The sequence below is a fragment of the Pristiophorus japonicus genome, chromosome 12, assembly GCF_044704955.1.
Source record: "Pristiophorus japonicus isolate sPriJap1 chromosome 12, sPriJap1.hap1, whole genome shotgun sequence".
Classification (NCBI taxonomy): domain Eukaryota; kingdom Metazoa; phylum Chordata; class Chondrichthyes; family Pristiophoridae; genus Pristiophorus; species Pristiophorus japonicus.
In genome coordinates this window covers 123,742,957-123,762,240 of record NC_091988.1, presented here as the reverse complement: position 1 = coordinate 123,762,240, position 19,284 = coordinate 123,742,957, and the positions used below count along the sequence as shown (strand labels likewise).

The following is a 19,284-nucleotide window of genomic DNA, read 5'->3' as shown; positions in this document are numbered from 1 at the left end:
CGACCACACTCGCTCACAGGGATTCCACCCGCAGAGCTACTAATGAAAAGGACGCTCAAAACCCGATTATCCCTTATACACCCCACCATGAAAGAAATTGTCGAGAGCAGGCGCCAGTCATAATATCACTACCATGACAGGAATGCGAGGGCGCGATGTATTGATGTAAATGATCCTGTTTTTGTCCTCAACTACGCTGCAGGGCCCAAATGGCTCGCAGGCACTGTGGTTGCCAAAGAGGGAAATAGGATTCTGGTAGTTAAACTTACCAATGGACAAATCTGCCGCAAACATGTGGATCAAACAAAAAGGAGGTTCAGCAACCCCATAGAAGAAGCAGAGGAAGAACACGATAGAGTTCACTCCACCACAGGTGACCGAACACCGGAACCAAAGGGAGGAGAGCCCAGTCACTATGGGCAGTCCGGACAGGCCTGAGGCACTGCAAACAGCAGACACTCAGGCCAGCGCCCAACAACCGGAGCCCCAACTCAGGCGCTCTACAAGGGAGCATAAACCACCAGAGAGACTCAACCTGTGATCCCAATAAGACTTTGGGGGGGGGGGAGGTGATGTCATGTATTCAACCAGCATTGTAACCCATGTATAATCTGACCTAAGTTGTACACCGTGAGAACACTGACCACTAGGTGGGAGACACTCCTAACCTGGACCTTCAGGTATAAAAGGGGAAGCTCCACCCACCTTCATCACTTGTGTGCTAAGGAATAAAGGACAGGTCACAGACTGACCTTCTCTCAAGCATGGGCCTCGCGTGCATTTATACTGTGTAGTAAGGACGTATCAGCGTCGAGCTTGCAGGATCAGTACATTCCTGATATAATTTAAAATGTATTCACAAATTAATCAAAAGTGAATTCGAGAGGATTAAATGACCTGTACACAATCTGTCGGGAGGGAAGGATTGGGCTTTACGAGGAGTAAAAGGGGAACGTGTGGAAACATGGTGGAGGGTGAACATAAGAAATAGGAGCAGGAGTCAGCCATTTGGCCCCTCGCGCCTGCTCCGCCATTCAATAAGATCATGGCTGATCTAATCATGGACTCAGCTCCACTTCCCCGCCCACTCCCCATAACCCTTTACTCGCTTATCATTCAAAAATAGTCAGAGGGTGTTATTGATTTTGATATTCTCTTGGGTTAGCACCAGTAATGTCTCCTGTAAGCAGCCACGATCAACTGTGTGCTTCCGCTACCCAACCACTGGAATGATGGTGTAACCCCGAGACCCCTTCAACTGGATATCATCATCATAAGAACACCAGATATAGGAGCAGGAGTCGGCCATTCGGCCCTGGAGCCTGCTCCACCATTCAATGAGCTCATGGCTGATCTTCTACCTCAACTCCACTTTCCTGCAAAAGACAGAAAGGAGATGAGGAAAAGTGGAGGGCAGAGAAACCTAAGGCAAAGAACAAAAAGGGCCACTGTACAGAAAAATTCTAAAAGGACAAAGGGTGTTAAAAAAACAAGCCTGAAGGCTTTGTGTCTTAATGCAAGGAGTATCCGCAATAAGATGGATGAATTAACTGTGCAAATAGATGTTAACAAATATGATGTGATTGGGATTACGGAGACGTGGCTCCAGGATGATCAGGGCTGGGAACTCAACATCCAGGGGTATTCAACATTCAGGAAAGATAGAATAAAAGGAAAAGGAGGTGGGGTAGCATTGCTGGTTAAGGAGCAAATTAAGGCAATAGTTCAGAAGGACATTAGCTTGGATGATGTGGAATCTATATGGGTAGAGCTGCAGAATACCAAAGGGCAAAAAACGTTAGTGGGAGTTGTGTACAGACCTCCAAACAGAAGTAGTGATGTTGGGGAGGGCATCAAACAGGAAATTAGGGTTGCGTGCAATAAAGGTGCAGCAGTTATAATGGGTGACTTTAATATGCACATAGATTGGGTTAACCAAACTGGAAGCAATACGGTGGAGGAGGATTTCCTGGAGTGCATAAGGGATGGTTTTTTAGACCAATATGTCGAGGAACCAACTAGGGGGGAGGCCATCTTAGACTGTAATGAGAGAGGATTAATTAGCAATCTCGTTGTGCGAGGCCCCTTGGGGAAGAGTGACCATAATATGGTGGAATTCTGCATTAGGATGGAGAATGAAACAGTTAATTCAGAGACCATGGTCCAGAACTTAAAGAAGGGTAACTTTGAAGGTATGAAGCGTGAATTGGCTAGGATAGATTGGCGAATGATACTGAAGGGGTTGACTGTAGATGGGCAATGGCAGACATTTAGAGACCGCATGGATGAACTACAACAATTGTACATTCCTGTCTGTCGTAAAAATAAAAAAGGGAAGGTGGCTCAACCGTGGCTATCAAGGGAAATCAGGGATAGCATTAAAGCCAAGGAAGTGGCATATAAATTGGCCAGAAATAGCAGCGAACCCGGGGACTGGGAGAAATTTAGAACTCAGCAGAGGAGGACAAAGGGTTTGATTAGGGCAGGGAAAATGGAGTACGAGAAGAAGCTTGCAGGGAACATTAAGACGGATTGCAAAAGTTTCCATAGATATGTAAAGAGAAAAAGGTTAGTAAAGACAAACGTAGGTCCCCTGCAGTCAGAATCAGGGGAAGTCATAACGGGGAACAAAGAAATGGCGGACCAATTGAACAAGTACTTTGGTTCGGTATTCACTGAGGAGGACACAAACAACCTTCCGGATATAAAAGGGGTCGGAGGGTCTAGTAAGGAGGAGGAACTGAGGGAAATCCTTATTAGTCGGGAAATTGTGTTGGGGAAATTGATGGGATTGAAGGCCGATAAATCCCCAGGGCCTGATGGACTGCATCCCAGAGTACTTAAGGAGGTGGCCTTGGAAATAGTGGATGCATTGACAGTCATTTTCCAACATTCCATTGACTCTGGATCAGTTCCTATCGAGTGGAGGGTAGCCAATGTAACCCCACTTTTTAAAAAAGGAGGGAGAGAGAAAACAGGGAATTATAGACCGGTCAGCCTGACATCAGTAGTGGGTAAAATGATGGAATCAATTATTAAGGATGTCATAGCAGTGCATTTGGAAAGAGGTAATATGATAGGTCCAAGTCAGCATGGATTTGTGAAAGGGAAATCATGCTTGACAAATCTTCTGGAATTTTTTGAGGATGTTTCCAGTAGAGTGGACAAGGGAGAACCAGTTGATGTGGTATATTTGGACTTTCAGAAGGCTTTCGACAAGGTCCCACACAAGAGATTAATGTGCAAAGTTAAAGCACATGGGATTGGGGGTAGTGTGCTGACATGGATTGAGAACTGGTTGTCAGACAGGAAGCAAAGAGTAGGAGTAAATGGGGACTTTTCAGAATGGCAGGCAGTGACTAGTGGGGTACCGCAAGGTTCTGTGCTGGGGCCCCAGCTGTTTACACTGTACATTAATGATTTAGACGAGGGGATTAAATGTAGTATCTCCAAATTTGCGGATGACACTAAGTTGGGTGGCAGTGTGAGCTGCAAGGATGATGCTATGAGGCTGCAGAGCGACTTGGATAGGTTAGGTGAGTGGGCAAATGCATGGCAGATGAAGTATAATGTGGATAAATGTGAGGTTATCCACTTTGGTGGTAAAAACAGAGAGACAGACTATTATCTGAATGGTGACAGATTAGGAAAAGGGGAGGTGCAAAGAGATCTGGGTGTCATGGTACATCAGTCATTGAAGGTTGGCATGCAGGTACAGCAGGCGGTTAAGAAAGCAAATGGCATGTTGGCCTTCATAGCGAGGGGATTTGAGTACAGGGGCAGGGAGGTGTTGCTACAATTGTACAGGGCCTTGGTGAGGCCACACCTGGAGTATTGTGTACAGTTTTGGTCTCCTAACCTGAGGAAGGACATTCTTGCTATTGAGGGAGTGCAGTGAAGGTTCACCAGACTGAGTCCCGGGATGGCGGGACTGACCTATCAAGAAAGATTGGATCAACTGGGCTTGTATTCACTGGAGTTCAGAAGAATGAGAGGGGACCTCATAGAAACGTTTAAAATTCTGACGGGGTTAGACAGGTTAGATGCAGGAAGAATGTTCCCAATGTTGGGGAAGTCCAGAACCAGGGGACACAGTCTAAGGATAAGGGGGAAGCCATTTAGGACTGAGATGAGGAGGAATTTCTTCACCCAGAGAGTGGTGAACCTGTGGAATTCTCTACCACAGAAAGTTGTTGAGGCCAATTCACTAAATATATTCAAAAAGGAGTTAGATGAAGTCCTTACTACTCGGGGGATCAAGGGGTATGGCGAGAAAGCAGGAATGGGGTACTGAAGTTGCATGTTCAGCCATGAACTCATTGAATGGTGGTGCAGGCTCGAAGGGCCGAGTGGCCTACTCCTGCACCTATTTTCTATGTTTCTATGTCTATGTTTCCCCATATCCCTCGATCCCCTTAATAGCCAAAAATCTATCGATCTTAGCCTTGAATACACTCAACGACTGAGCCTCCACAGCCCTCTGGGGTAGAGAATTCCAGAGATTCACCACCCTCTGAGTGAAGAAGTTCTTCCTCATCTTAGTCCTAAATCCTTGTGCTTTCAGCCACACGTGCGATCATCCATGGAGTGCACTGATTTGCAATGTAGTTAAACGATTTGTTGAGCTGCTCTCCCCTACAGCCAGGCAATGAATGTATGGCACCAATCTCAACATGGCCCACCTTGATGCAGTCTGACCGGCCCCTCCTCATAAAGGAGACTTTTTGTCACATTGACCCAAACACAAACCACACATCAACTTGGTGAACTCATTTTAACGCAAAAGCCGAGCTTCAGTATCTATCCCTTTCCACAGAAACATGGGAAAACATTCCAAAAGGCAACAAAAGGGGCAAAAAAATAACGAATAAAAGCTGAGCGACGAATCACAATGGCAAGAAAATCTTCCAGTAATTCAAGAACCAGAGACTGGGGAGGACCAAGTGGGTCCATGAGCGTTATTGTTCGAGGCGTAGGGCCCGAAACGGGATGGTCACACCAGCCTTGGCCATCCGTTACCCCTGATCCGATTGCAGTGGCAATAAGATCAAAATTGCCCTTTTTTGTCATAAGCGGAGCGGAGTGTTAATTGGTGGTGGTAATGGCTGCTTTCAGTGGTGTGGCTGTGGAGTGGTGTTTGCACAGAGAAACTCCCCTCTGATCCAGTTGATGCAGAACCATCCTGCTCACGATGCAGCTTCTCCCTGGCTTTCTTAAATGGAGGCAAAAGGTTTTGCAGCGGTGTCTTCAGTTCCTCAACCGTTCCTTAAATAGGATGGCTGCAGCCTGGGATGTTCAGGATGCTCCCAAGCACCGTGGGCAACAGGGCACGTCGCGTCTGACTGCTGTTCCAGAGTGTGTCTGCTGCCATGCAGTCTCAGCTGGAGGCTACGCGATATCTGACTGCTGCCATTGCGGCTGTGACCACGACAATCCACCGGGGGCCTAATGGTGCCACCCCACCCTGCCGACCTGTGCTCCAGCAGCATGGTGGAGGGGAGGTGGGGGGGGGGGGCGGCTGCCCCGTGAGAGGTGGGGGCTGCCCTGGGGGGGGGGGGAAGGGAGGGCTGCCCCAGGGGAGGGGGGGTGCTGCCCCGTGGGAGGAGGGGGCTGCCCCAGGGGGGGAGGTGCTGCCCCGGGGGAGGGGGGGGCGGTGTCCTGGCGGAGGGGGGGGGGGGCGCCCTGGAGGGGGGGCTTCCCTAGGGGGGGAGCTGCCCCGGGGAGGGAGTGTCTGGCCCGGGGGGAGGGAGGAGGGAGTGAGTGGGGGAGGGGGTGTAATGGGGGGGGGGGGGAGGGGGGAGTGCTGTCTGTCACTGGGAGTGAAGGGGGGGGGGGAGTACGATGCCTCTCCCGGTGGACGAGCCGCGGCAGGGCACTACCTATGGCGGGGGCCATGACACGGAGCCTCGGCAGTTGCTGAAGTCTGCAGAATGGTGCCGGGTTGAGGTGCAATTGGACATTTCTCACAGGGGCAATTTCGGCCCATCGAGGAGAAAAACAAGGAAGTTATGCTAAACCTTTATAAATCACTGGTTAGGCCTCACCTGGAGTATTGTGCCCTGTTCTGGGCCCCGCACTTTAGCAGGGATGTGGAGGCCTTGGAGCGGGTGCAGAGGGGATTCACTGGAATGGTTCCAGGGATGAGGGACTTCAGGTACGGGGACAGACGGGAGAAGCGCGTAGTTTATGCGGCGAATTGTTGTGATGGGGATTGTGCTGCCTCCAACAGCGGTAGAAGCAGGCTCAACGTAACTTTCAGAGAATTGCACAAATACTTGAAGTTGAAGAAATGTCAGGGCTGTGGAGAGAGTGCAGCACAGTGGGGTTTATGGGCTAGCTCGGCCAAAGAGGCACAGCCTGGCCGGCCAATGGCTTCCTACACTCTGTATCATTCGGTGATTCTTACATACATGCAACTGTGACAGGGTGTGCACGGGACAGTAACTGTTCCCAATGATTACTGCCTCCTAGCACTCACAAGACAAGTACATTTACACTCATACGTACTCAGATGCCGTGCAGTCACACTCACACACAATGCACAGACTGACACACACTGTGGTGATTAGAGCATCAGCATCAGTAATACTCACTACTCCATCACAAGAACCATCTCACTCCGTGTCTCAAAGGCATCGTAGAGCTGGATGAGATTCACATGGTTGAGCTGATTCATCACCTGGATCTCATTGCTGATACTCTCCTGAGGACAAAGAGGATGAGAGATAAACCGGGAGAGAGTTATTCACCCTACATCCATCGGTAGATGTGTTCATGGTGAAGTCTGAGCGTTTACTCTCAACACACACAGCACAGCACATCTGACCACAGCTGCAAGACCAGCTTAACAACCCTGTGTGGAGAGAATGAGGGAGAGGGACTCGAGGTACTGAATGGAGAGAATGTGTGAGAGAGAGAAAGAGAGAGAGAGAGCAGGGATACTAAATGGAGAGAGTGTGTGATAGAGAGAGAGAGAGAGAGAGCAGGGATACTGAATGGAGAGAGAGTGTGTGTATGAGTGTGAGAGAGAGAGAGAGAGAGTGCAGTGATACTGAATGGGGAGTGTGTGTGTGAGAGATAGAGAGAGCAGGGATACTGAATGGGGAGATTGTGTGTGAGAGATAGAGAGAGAGAGACAGAGAGAGCAGGGATACTGAATGGAGAGAATGTGTGTGTGAGAGAGAGAGAGAGAACAGGGATACTGAATGGAGAGAATGTGTGATAGAGAGAGAGAGAGAGAGAGAGAGTGCAGTGATACTGAATGGGGAGAGTGTGTGTGAGAGATAGAGAGAGAGAGAGAGCAGGGATACTGAATGGAGAGAATGTGTGTGTGAGAGAGAGAGAGAGAACAGGGATACTGAATGGAGAGAGTGTGTGTGAGAGATAGAGCAGGTATACTGAATGGAGAGTGTGTGTGTGTGTGTGTGAGAGAGAGAGAGAGAGAGAGCAGTGATACTGAATGGGGAGAGTGTGTATGATAGATAGAGAGAGAGAGAGAGCAGGGATACTGAATGGAGAGAGTGTGTGTGTGTGTGAGTGAGAGAGAGAGAGAGAGAGAGCGCAGTGATACTGAATGGGGAGTGTGTGTGTGAGAGATAGAGAGAGAGAGAGCAGGGATACTGAATGGGGAGAGTGTGTGTGAGAGATAGAGAGAGAGAGACAGAGAGAGCAGGGATACTGAATGGAGAGAATGTGTGAGAGAGAGAGAGAGAACAGGGATACTGAATGGAGAGAGTGTGTGATAGAGAGAGAGAGAGAGAGAGAGAGCAGGGATACTGAATGGGGAGAGTGTGTGTGATAGATAGAGAGAGAGAGAGAGAGCAGGGATACTGAATGGAGAGAGTGTGTGATAGAGAGAGAGAGAGAGAGAGAGAGAGCAGGGATACTGAATGGAGAGTGTGTGTGTGTGTGTGTGAGAGAGAGAGAGAGAGCAGGGATACTGAATGGAGAGAGTGTGTGTGTGTGTGTGTGTGAGAGAGAGAGAGAGAGAGAGAGAGCGAGAGCAGTGATACTGAATGGAGAGAGTGTGTGTGATAGAGAGAGAGAGCGAGCAGGGATACTGAATGGAGAGAGAGTGTGTGTGTGTGAGAGAGAGAGCAGTGATACTGAATGGGGAGAGTGTGTGAGAGAGATAGAGAGAGAGAGAGCAGGGACACTGAATGGAGAGAGTGTGTGTGTGAGAGAGAGAAAGAGAGAGAGAGCAGGGATACTGAATGGAGAGAGAGTGTGTGTGTGAGAGAGAGAGAGCAGGGATACTGAATGGAGAGAGAGAGTGTGTGTGAGAGAGAGAGAGAGAGAGCAGCGATACTGAATGGGGAGAGTGTGTGTGTGAGAGAGAGAGAGAGCAGGGATACTGAATGGGGAGAGTGTGTGTGTGAGAGAGAGAGAGAGCAGTGATACTGAATGGAGAGAGTGTGTGTGAGAGATAGATAGATAGATAGAGAGAGAGAGAGAGAGAGAGCAGTGATACTGAATGGGGAGAGCAGATTATGTTGCCAAGGGGCAGTAGTTGGATAAGGAAGAGTATGGAGCTAAGGATGGATGCTGGGTGTGGATATGGGAAGGGAAACCATTGCTAGTTACGTGCTGCTATGTAATATGGAGGTGTGCAGGGGCAGTTCCATGGAGTTTGGTGATTAGGTGACATTGGATAAGGATGATGAGGTTAACCTTGCTCAATATTGTGGAAAGGTCGCTGTTGAGGGGGATATAATGTGGTACAGGTGTCAGCTCTCTGGTGCTGTGAGCTAACTCAAGGTGCTGAGTGGAACAGCTGTACATAACTTGATCTCTTGCAATCCACAGAAAATGGCAGAATTCCCCGTGGTTAACAACATGTACCCGACAAGGGAAGGTTTGCTACTGGACCTAGTCATGGGGAATGAACCAGAGCAGATAAGAGAAGTAAAAGTAGGGGAACATCTAGATAATAGTGACCATAACATAATGCCGTTTATGATAATAATTGAGATGCACACAAGCATGACAAAGACCAGGATAATAGTTTGGAGAAAAGCTGATTTTGAAGGGCTGAAAATAGAAGTTGGGAAAATAAAATGGGAACAATATTGGGAAACAATGATGTAGAACAGCAATGGGAAACATTTAAAACGGTGTTCAACAGATCAGAAAAAATATATTCCGCTAAAAACAAGAACAAACGAAACACTAATAAAACATCATGGATGAATAAAGCCATAAGGGAACAATTGAGGGTAAGGAAAGAGGCATACATTGAGTACATAGGCAGCAGGGGAGCGCATGATAAGGGAGAATACAAAGAGGTTAGGAGAGACTTCAAAAAAGCAATTAAGGCAACGAGGAATTATGAAATTAAATTATCAAGAAACATAAAACAAAATAGTAAAATATTCTATAGGCACATCAATAAAAAAAGGAAAATTGAAATGGGACTAGGGTCACTAAGGATGGCCAGGATAGAATTACAAGCAGGGATAGTGAAATTACAGAACTATTAAATCATTATTTTGCTTCAGTATTTACCAGAGAGACAGACCAAGTGGATATAACATCATAAGATGAGATTAGAAATGATATAACCACATTTAAAATAAAGAGAAATATTCAATAAATGAATCAAACTCAAAGTGGATAAAACTCTTGGTCCAGATAGATTGCATCCACTCACTTTAAAAGAATCTAGGGAAGAAATAGCAAAGGCATTACTACACTTATTTAATAATTCATTGGAAAAAGGTGCAGTGCCAGAGGCCTGGTAGATAGTTAATGTAATACATATAATTAAGAAGGAGGATAGAACTGTCAGGGAATTATAGACCAGTCAGCTTAACATCGGTGGTAGGAAAAATAATGTAATCCCAACTAAAGGAGAAAATAGAACATCTTGAAAGCAAAAATATAATAGTGAATAGTCAGCATGGATTTCAAAAGGGAAAGTCTTGCTTGACCAACCTCATTGAACTTTTTGAAGAGGTAAGAGAGAATAGACAAGGGTGCCACACTGCCTTGTACTTATCCCTCTGATGGAACGAAGTGTTGGTGATGATAAGGTCGTGTTCTAGGCATTTCGTCAGGAGTAGGGTACCGCTGGGGTTGGTTTTCCCTACCCCCTCTCTGCCGACCGCACCTCCCCAGAGGTCTGTGTCCTTACTGACTCCGACGTTGAAGTTGCCGAGGAGGATCAGCTTGTCATCCGTAGGGACGCAGGACAGGAATTGTTCGAGGCTGGAGTAGAATTCCTCTTTTGTCTCGTCTGTAGCGTCCAGTGTTGGGCGTATGCACTGATGACCATAGCGCACTGGTTCTGGGCTCGGGTGAGCCGAAGGGTCATGAGACGTTCGCTTATCCCACAGGGAGAGTCTCTGAGATGGCCCACCAGCTCATTCTTGATGGTGAAGCCCACCCCATGAAGGCAGCGTTCTTCTTCTGATTTGCCTTTCCAGAAGAAGGTGTAATCTTCACCTTGTTCCTTGAGCTGGCCTTTCCCTGCCCGCCGGGTCTCGCTTAGGAAGATGTGCGTGAGTTCTTTTAATGTGGGGTGGCCGTTGCACACCAGCTACCACACAGGCTTAGCAGAGCAGGGTCTTGGTCCATTGGCAAGGGGGTCCAAGCGACTGGAGACCAGGCACTACTGTAGGGGCCTAGTTACCTACGGTGGGGTGTTGGCTGTATGCTCGGCGCTGAGCAGCGCCTTTTGGGCTCTTGCTCCCCAACTGGACCTGGCCGACTCAGGGGCTTTACTCGACCCCCGACAGTGTCCGGTGAGCCTCTGACCACAGGTTTGGGCCCTACCTTCGCTCTCCGCCCTCACCCTCTGACCTCCCGCGGCGACCCTCTGACCTCCCCCCAGCAACCCGCTGACCTCCCTCTGACCTCCCCCGGCGACCCTCTGACCTCCCCCGGCGACACTCTGACCTCCCCCTGACCTCCCCCCTGCGACCCGCTGACCTCCCACTGACCTCCCCCGGCGACCCACTGACCTCCCCCCGGCGACCCGCTGACCTCCCCCTGACCTCCCCCCGGCAACCCGCTGACCACCCCCCGGCGACACTCTGACCTCTCCCCCGGCGACCCGCTGACCTCCCCCTGACCTCCCCCCGGCGACCCGCTGACCTCCCCCCGGCGACCCGCTGACCTCTCCCCCGGCGACCCGCTGACCTCCCCCCGGCGACCCGCTGACCTCCCCCTGACCCCCCCGGTGACCCGCTGACCTCCCCCCCGGCGACCCGCTGACCTCTCCCCCAGCGACCTGCTGACCACCCCCTAGCGACCCGCTGACCTCCCCCTGACCTACCCCCGGCGACACTCTGACCTCTCCCCCGGCGACCCACTGACCACCCCCGGCGACCCGCTGACCTCCCCCCGGCGACCCGCTGACCTCCCTCTGGTGACCCGCTGACCTCCCCCCCGGCGACCCGCTGACCTCTCCCCCGGCGACCCGCTGACCTCCTCTCGGCGACCCGCTGACCTCCCCCCGGCGATCCGCTGACCTGTCCTCCTCCCACGAAGTGGACCTCTGACCATCTCAATGCCTGCCCTCAGTCAGGAGCTAACACCTGGGAGAGGGAAGCGTTACCTCAAATCTCTCACCACCACTCTCCACACCTCGAGTCTCTCAGTACACAAGGGTAATGCAGTGGATGCAATGCATCAAAAGGCCTTCAACAAGGTAACACATAATAGATGGATGAACAAGGTCAGAGAATGTGGAGTCAGGAGACAAATAGCAGAATGGATCGTTAGCTGGCTTCAAGCCAGAGAGCAGGGGTAAAGGGTAGCTATTCTCAGTGACAGAAGGTAGAAAATGGGCTCCCACAAGGATCAGTGTGGGGACCACTGTTGTTCACAATTTATATTAACAATGTAGACGATTGAATCAAAAACACAATTTGTAAATTTGTGGACGACACCAAATTGGGGGGTTCGTCAATACTGAGGACTGCAACACCTTACAGGAGGACATTGATAAACTTACAGAATGGGCATATAATCGGCGAATGAAGTTCAACACAGATAAATGTGAGGTATTACATTTTGGTAGGAGGAATAGGGAGGTCACTTATTGATATGAAAGTAAGGATGTAAATGGGGTGGAGGAGCAAAAGGATCCGTGAATATAAATACACAAATCACTGAAAGTGGCGATACGGATTAACATGACCATAAAAACGCAAACCAAGCACTAGGGTTTATTTCTAGAGGTATAGAATTGATAAGTTGGGAAGTTATGTTAAACCTGTATAGAACCTTGGTTAGACCACACGGAGCACTGCGTACGGTTCTGCTCGCTGTATTATAAAAAGGATATAGAGGCACTGGAGAGGGTGCAGAGAGCGATTAGTATCGATGTATTTAAGGGGAGGCTAGATAAACACGAGGGAGAAGGGAATAGAGGGTTATGCTGATAGATTTAGCTGAGGAAAGACGGGAGGAGGCTCGAGTGGAGCATAAACGTGGCATGTACTGGTTGGGCCCAATGGCCTGTTTCTGTGAAGTATATTCTCTGTAATTCTATGTATCAACGGCTGTAAAATATCAATCCCCTCCCTCCTATTGAGGGTGTCACAGAAAGGGCCACTGTGTGGGATCCACTGCATGGCAAGTGATGCCAGCTTTGTGTACAGACCCCCACCCGGGGTTTGCACCCAACCTGTACATTGATTGACGCTTCAATCATGTTAAAGCAATCAGCCAAAGGTTCACCAGAGTTTTCTGCTGGCTGCTCTAACTGTGGTGGAACATCGGCAGAAAGCGCAGTTCTCTGGGGAACCATGGAACGCTTCCGCCCCTCACTCAAACACGGCAGATACTATCATTACAACAGCAACATGATTTCAGATGGCAATGAGAGAATGAAGGACTGTCAGAGGGTCACACTTGTCCCTCAGGGCTCCAGTGTCCATCACAGCACGGTGCCTCCTGTACACACTGCCCCGCGTACACACTGCCCCCCGTACACACTGCCCCCTGTATAGACTGCCCCCTGTATACATTGCCTCCTGCACACCCTGTACACACTGCCGTCTGTACACACTGCCCCCCGTACACACTGCCCCCCTATATACATTGCCTCCTGCACACCCTGTACACACTGCCCTCTATACACACTGCCCCCCTGTACACACTGCCCCCTGTACACACTGTCCCCCGTACACACTGCCCCCTGTATAGACTGCCCCCTGTATACATTGCCTCCTGCACATCCTGTACACACTGCCGTCTGTACACACTGCCCCCCTGTACACACTGCCCCCCTGTATACACTGCCCTCTGTATACATTGCCTCCTGCACACCCTGTACACACTGCTCTCTGTACACACTGCCCCCTGTACACACTGCCCCCCTATACACACTGCCCCCCTGTACACACTACCTCCTGCGCACCCTGTACACACTGCCCCCCGTACACACTGCCCCCTGTACACAATGCCCCCCCGTACACACTGCCCCCCGTACACACTGCCCCCCGTACACACTGCCCCTGTACACAATGTCCCTGTACACACTGCCTCCTGTACACACTGCCCCCTGTACACACTGCCCCCTGTACACAATGCCCCCTGTACACAATGCCCCCTGTACACAATGCCCCCTGTACACACTGCCTCCTGTACACACTGCCTCCTGTACACACTGCCCCCTGTACACACTGCCTCCTGTACACACTGCCCCCTGTACACACTGTCCCTGTACACACTGCCCCCTGTACACACTGCCCCCTGTACACACTGCCTCTGTACACACTGCCCCCTGTACACATTGCCCCCTGTACACACTGCCTCGAGTACCTGCACTGAGGGAGAGGTCGGAGCAGGACAGAGGCAGAGTGAATGTGAAGCCCCTGCCGCACCACTACCAATGGCACAGAGTAACGTTACACTGTTCGCAAACAATTCAATGAACTTTACTTGATCCAGTAACCTGAGTGAAGTGGAATTGAAAACGATCCTATGCAGAATGTTGATAAATGACCTGAGAACCAGAGCACACAGATTTCAGATAATTGACAAAAGCACCAAAGTGAGAAGCGGATTTTTTGTTTATGCAGCGAGTTGTTGTGATCGGGAACGCGCTGCCTGAAAGGACGGTGGGAGCAGATTCAATAGTAACTTTCAAACCGGGAATTGGATAAACACTGGGAGGGTAAAATTGCAGGACTGGGGAAAGAGAGGGGCGTGGCATTGAGTACCAGCACAGGCATGATGTGTAGAATGGCCACCTGCTGTATGGTGGGATTCACAGGGCTCAGTTTCCCCAGGTAGCCGTGCTGTTTTTCTGGCGTAAATTAAAATCTTCCAGTTTCCCCAAGGTTTCTGTGCCAGCGTAACTCAGTTAGTTATGATTTTTTGAGGTTAGTATTTTTTTGTGTCACAGTGGGTGTACCTGATGTCTGCACCAGGTTTTCACATGTAAGCAAGTTTGGCCAACTTACATTTTTCCTCGGATGGTGTATGTGACCACTCCCAAAAAACCTTCTGGGCACTTAAGAAAAAGCAGCGCACATTAAAAACTCGGCTTAGGAAGACGCCATTGTTTTTAGGCAAAGTTTTGGAGGGAGTCAAGAAGGCAAAGAATAACCGCCATCAAGTTTAATGTTTTTAAAATCAAAAGAGAGAAAATGGAAGTCTGATGCAACGCTTTAACTTTTGACTTTTTTCAAAGTACCACGCCACCACCGAACAGCTCCAAACCGGGCTCGCGGGTCGGAGCGTCGGCCAGCAGAATCATTCCCTCACCCGGACACAGGGGCTCAGGGCTCGGCTTCAAAAGAAGCCCGGAAGGGAGGGGCGGGGGGGGGGGGGGGGGTTGCGGGGTAGGGGGTGAATGCCAAGCCTGTGTCCGGGCGAGGGAGCGATTCTGCTGGCCGACCCTCGAGCCCGGTGAGGAGAGGTTCAGTGGTGGGCTGGTACTTTGAAAAAAATCAAATTTGAAGAACTGCATTAGACTTTGTCTCTTTATTGAATGCCTAGCTTCCCGTTGTAAGCAAGCCTATTGCGCATGCACAGACCAGCGTGTGGTCCATACTAGGGCGTCGACCTTGGGGAGAGAAAGAGGAAAGGAGGTGTGAGTGCTTTCTCCTGCTGTTTTGAGCTTCCTGCAAAGCTACAGTTAAATTATGGGGGCAATATTGACAATTCCATACCTCGTAAAAGGCTTCTGCATTATTGTGCAGCGGAGAAGATTGATTGGACATCATCACATGAGGCACCTCAGAGCACGCAGGATGATGGGCAGGAGGCCTTACCCACATTGAGTATATCGAGACAGGTGCAGGTATGAACGCCTGAGTGAAGACTATGTCAGAAGGCTGCGTTTCCGCAAAGAAGTTGTAACTGAGATCTGTGAGATAATAAAAGCAGACCTGCACCCTAGAAGCATCAGGACGACGGCTTTGTCAGTTGAAGTGAAGGTTACCGTTGCACTTTCATTCTATGCATCTGGATCATTCCAGGCAATAACTAGGGATGTATTTCTCAACATGCAACACATGTCTGCACTATATGCCCGGAGGAATGACGACATAAAGTTCCCCATGACCGCCCAGGCAATGCGTGACAGGGCCATGGGCTTCTCCAGGATTTCTGGCTTCCCCAATGTATAGAGCTGCATTGATTGTACCCACACTGCCTTGCAAGCACCTTTGGAGGATTCCGAGATGGGCAGGAACAGAAAAGGCTTCCACTCCATTAATATACAGCTCGTCTGTGATGACATGCAGCATATCATGTCAGTTGATGCAAGATACCCTGGGAGCACCCATGATGCATTCATCCTACGTGACAGCGTTATATCTGCCATGTTTCAGCAGCAGCCACAAGGGCAGAACTGGCTACTGGGAGACAAAGGGTACGGCCTCGCCACCGGGCTCATGACGACCCTATGCGTAACCTGGACGAAAGCTGACCGGGAATACAACATGTCGCACATTGCGACACGCAGCATAAGAGGGAGGATCATTGGTATCTTGAAACAGCGTTTCCGATGCCTGGACCATTCTGAGGCTACTTGCTGTACTCCCTGAGATTGTCGGTCAGTTCACTGTTGTGTGCTGCATGCTGCATAACTTAGCCATCATGAGGCAGCAGCAACTGGTAGTAGAAGACCCACCTGAGGTGAGAGTGGCTGATGATGATGAGGAAGATGCAGATGACGAGGAGGAGGATGAGGAAGCCATGCAACTACCTGAACCCGGAGCACGACGGCGGACGAGGGTGGGCTGTCGTGTCCCTTTAACGATTGCTCGAGCTTTGTGCCAGCAGCTCATCCGTGAACGCTTTGCTGCCTGAAGGCTCAGCGACAACTATTCTACATGGACCATTACTGTTCGGACCTGTTCCGTAATGTTGTGTTATGTTAATGGAACAAATAATGGAAATGATTCAGTTATAATTTAAAATACATTTTATTCTAAAATTTTACATTTGTTTGTACTTAATAACTTTAATAAAAATATTTTTGTATCAAACTTTAAAGTTTTCAGTTAAGATCACTTACAAACTTTAATATCAGTTAAAACCTTTAAGATCACTTACAAACTTTTAAACTTGTAAATTTACATAACTTACAAAAAACTTTTAATTTGAGAACAGTTACAACAATAACAACAGCAGCAGCAAAGAAAGGCTGCTCCCATCTCTCCTCCAGCTTATTCCAAGACCGCCTGCTGCACTTGGTTTTGGTGACTCCACACCTGCCCGCAGGCGGTGGCGCAGTGATTCTCGGGTAAGTACAAAGCTTATTCTTTCCAGCATCTCAGGTAATGCGCATTTCTTGACGGGGGGCGTGGGCAGGCGGTAATGTGGAGGGCCCGGCTTGGGTCTCTTCAGAGACTGGTCTGGGGGTTGGAGTGGGAGCGGCAGTTGATTCGGTCAATGGCCACGGGGTCTGGGCGTATTCCCTTATTGCAGCAGCTACCTACGACATTCCCTCCCTCATGTTCACCAACAGTGTATCAACTACCTCCGACATTCCCTCCCTCATGTTCACCAACAGTGTATCAACTACCTCTGACATTCCCTCCCTCATGTTCACCAACAGTGTATCAACTACCTCCGGCATTCCCTCCCTCATGTTCACCAACAGTGTATCAACTACCTCCGACATTCCCTCCCTCATGTTCACCAACAGTGTATCAACTACCTCCGACATTCCCTCCCTCATGTTCACCAACAGTGTATCAACTACCTCCGACATTGCCTCCCTCATGTGCCCCGACAGCATCTCAACTACTTCCGACATTCCCTCCTTCATATGCCCGGACAGTGTTCCCACTTCTTCCAATGGTCCCGATACCTCATCACCCACCCCACTGATGGTGTCCAGGAGTGATCGCGTAAGGTCAATGCTCTCCGCATTCATTAGCATCATCTGAATCACATCTGTTACATCCTGCACCTCAGGAAAGTACTGTCGAGCTCTCCTTCCCCTCCTCACCCTGGGTGTGGCTCGCTGCATCCCACTGGGCCTCGCAGCCTCAGACAGTGGGGCGCTGGGTGTGTCTTGCTGTACCTCACTGGAACCCGCAGCCTCGGATGGTGGGGCCCTGGGTGTGTCTTGCTGCACCCCACTGGGACCCACAGCCTCGGACAGTGGGGCCCTGGGTGTGTCTTGCTGTACCCCACTGGAACCCGCAGCCTCGGACTGTGTGAAACCGTGGATTGTCCTACTACTCGTACCACTCAGAAAAGGGGCTGGCACCTCAAGGGACAGCACCAGCACCTCCTCCAGAGTGAGTACAACAGTGGGGCTTCATCCTCCCCCTCATGGTCTGGAAGGTGGGATTGGAAGATGTTCTCCTCTTCAGGCTCATCCGCGTCAGAATCATCTTCAGCATCGGCTTCAGCCTCGTCAGGTTGGCCTCAAGTTCTGCAAAATATAACCGAACAGATAAATGGTTAGCAGCAGAGGAGGGGGCAGGGTGGCATGAGTAGGCTCACACAGTGCAGGCAGCACGCTCATTTGAGGGACCACGATGAACGATAGCACATTGCACCAACTGAAATGTAGATGACGGTGACATCCCCATGAACCAAAGCATGGCTAGCCTGCGCTGTACTTAACTTTTAGCAAAGCCAGAATGTGGAATTTGCAGGATTTACCCTCTGCCACGAGTGTGGGCCCAGCTTGTGCAGTGGTGGTTGATTTTCTCCAGGCAGGACCCATCAAAGCAGCGACCCTCTCCTTCCAAGGGTGTCAGTGGCTGCAGATTTGCCTGGCTCCTCCTGTTCGAGATCTCTCTTTTGTTGTGTGCCACCTTCCTCTGCAAAGATGAAAATATAACTTTTTAGAGAGGGTGTCTTTCTGCTGGGTGGGACAATACAGGTGGTCACATCTACAATTGCAATTCCAATGAATAAATGAAAATATTACTTGCACTAACTACTTGACCGAGGTCCTGCCACTTCTTTTTGTACTGTCCTCTAGACCTCAGGGTGGTCACCATTGCACAAGTTCTTCTACACGTTGGTTCCAGGGTTTCTTCATTTCTTTTGGTGGAACTTTTGTGTGACCTCTGCTGGTACCATCTGCCCTCAATCACAGTAATTATGCCTTCACTTCATCCTCTGAGAAATTATTGGTCCTTGCGTCGCGTTGTATCTTATATTGCAGCTCCGATTTTTCCAATGAGAATGAAAGTTCTTGCACACAACTGGCTCTTTAAACATGGCCGAATACAGACCCGGAGCTGCACTAGGCATGCACGCCCATAGGAATCACGTCAAAAAGTTCCTCTTTTCATGCATGCGCAGAAGGGGGGGGGCAACATCATTTTTTCGGTGCAGACATTAGGCTCCACCCCCCTGGGACCCCCCTCCCCCCCTGCACCCCCCTCTCCCCTGCCCCTCTGCACCCCCCCTCCCCCTGCCCCACCCAGCCTTGCACCCTCCCAGCAGCCCCCCTCCCCCTCTGACCTCCCCCGCCGCTCCCCACCCCCCCAGCACCCCCCTCCCTGTGCCCCTCATGGCCCCCCCCACCCCCCAGAAGCTAAAGGACAGGCTGCTTGGCGCCAATTTAAAAATGAGAACAGGGAAACCTTCAAGTAATTTTTTTTGAGTACTCGGGGCCAAAAAACCGGCATAACTCTTGAAATATGCCCAAGAAATGGCAATGGGGAAAACTGAGCTCCTTCATTCTCAGCATTAGCAGAGCAGGGAAGGAATGTGTGGGAGCCTCAGGGGACTACTGTTACACTGGGAGTTCTGGTGCACTATCCAGACCAGGTGTGAAGGCTCAGGGTGTTTGTCCAACAGCATGTATTGGAGAATGGGAAGGGAATACGCTCAATCCAAAATAGCAATGAC

General features: G+C 49.9%; 1 protein-coding gene across 1 annotated transcript in view; it reads right to left on the bottom strand.

The window, feature by feature from the left end:
- LOC139277448 (myosin light chain kinase family member 4-like) overlaps positions 1-19,284 on the bottom strand; it is a 176,667-nt gene that overhangs the window by 118,582 nt on the left and 38,801 nt on the right. Inside the window, exon 5 of the mRNA XM_070895919.1 lies at positions 6,594-6,703. Coding sequence (XP_070752020.1) covers positions 6,594-6,703 — 110 coding nt within the window. The remainder of the gene's footprint in view (positions 1-6,593; positions 6,704-19,284) is intronic.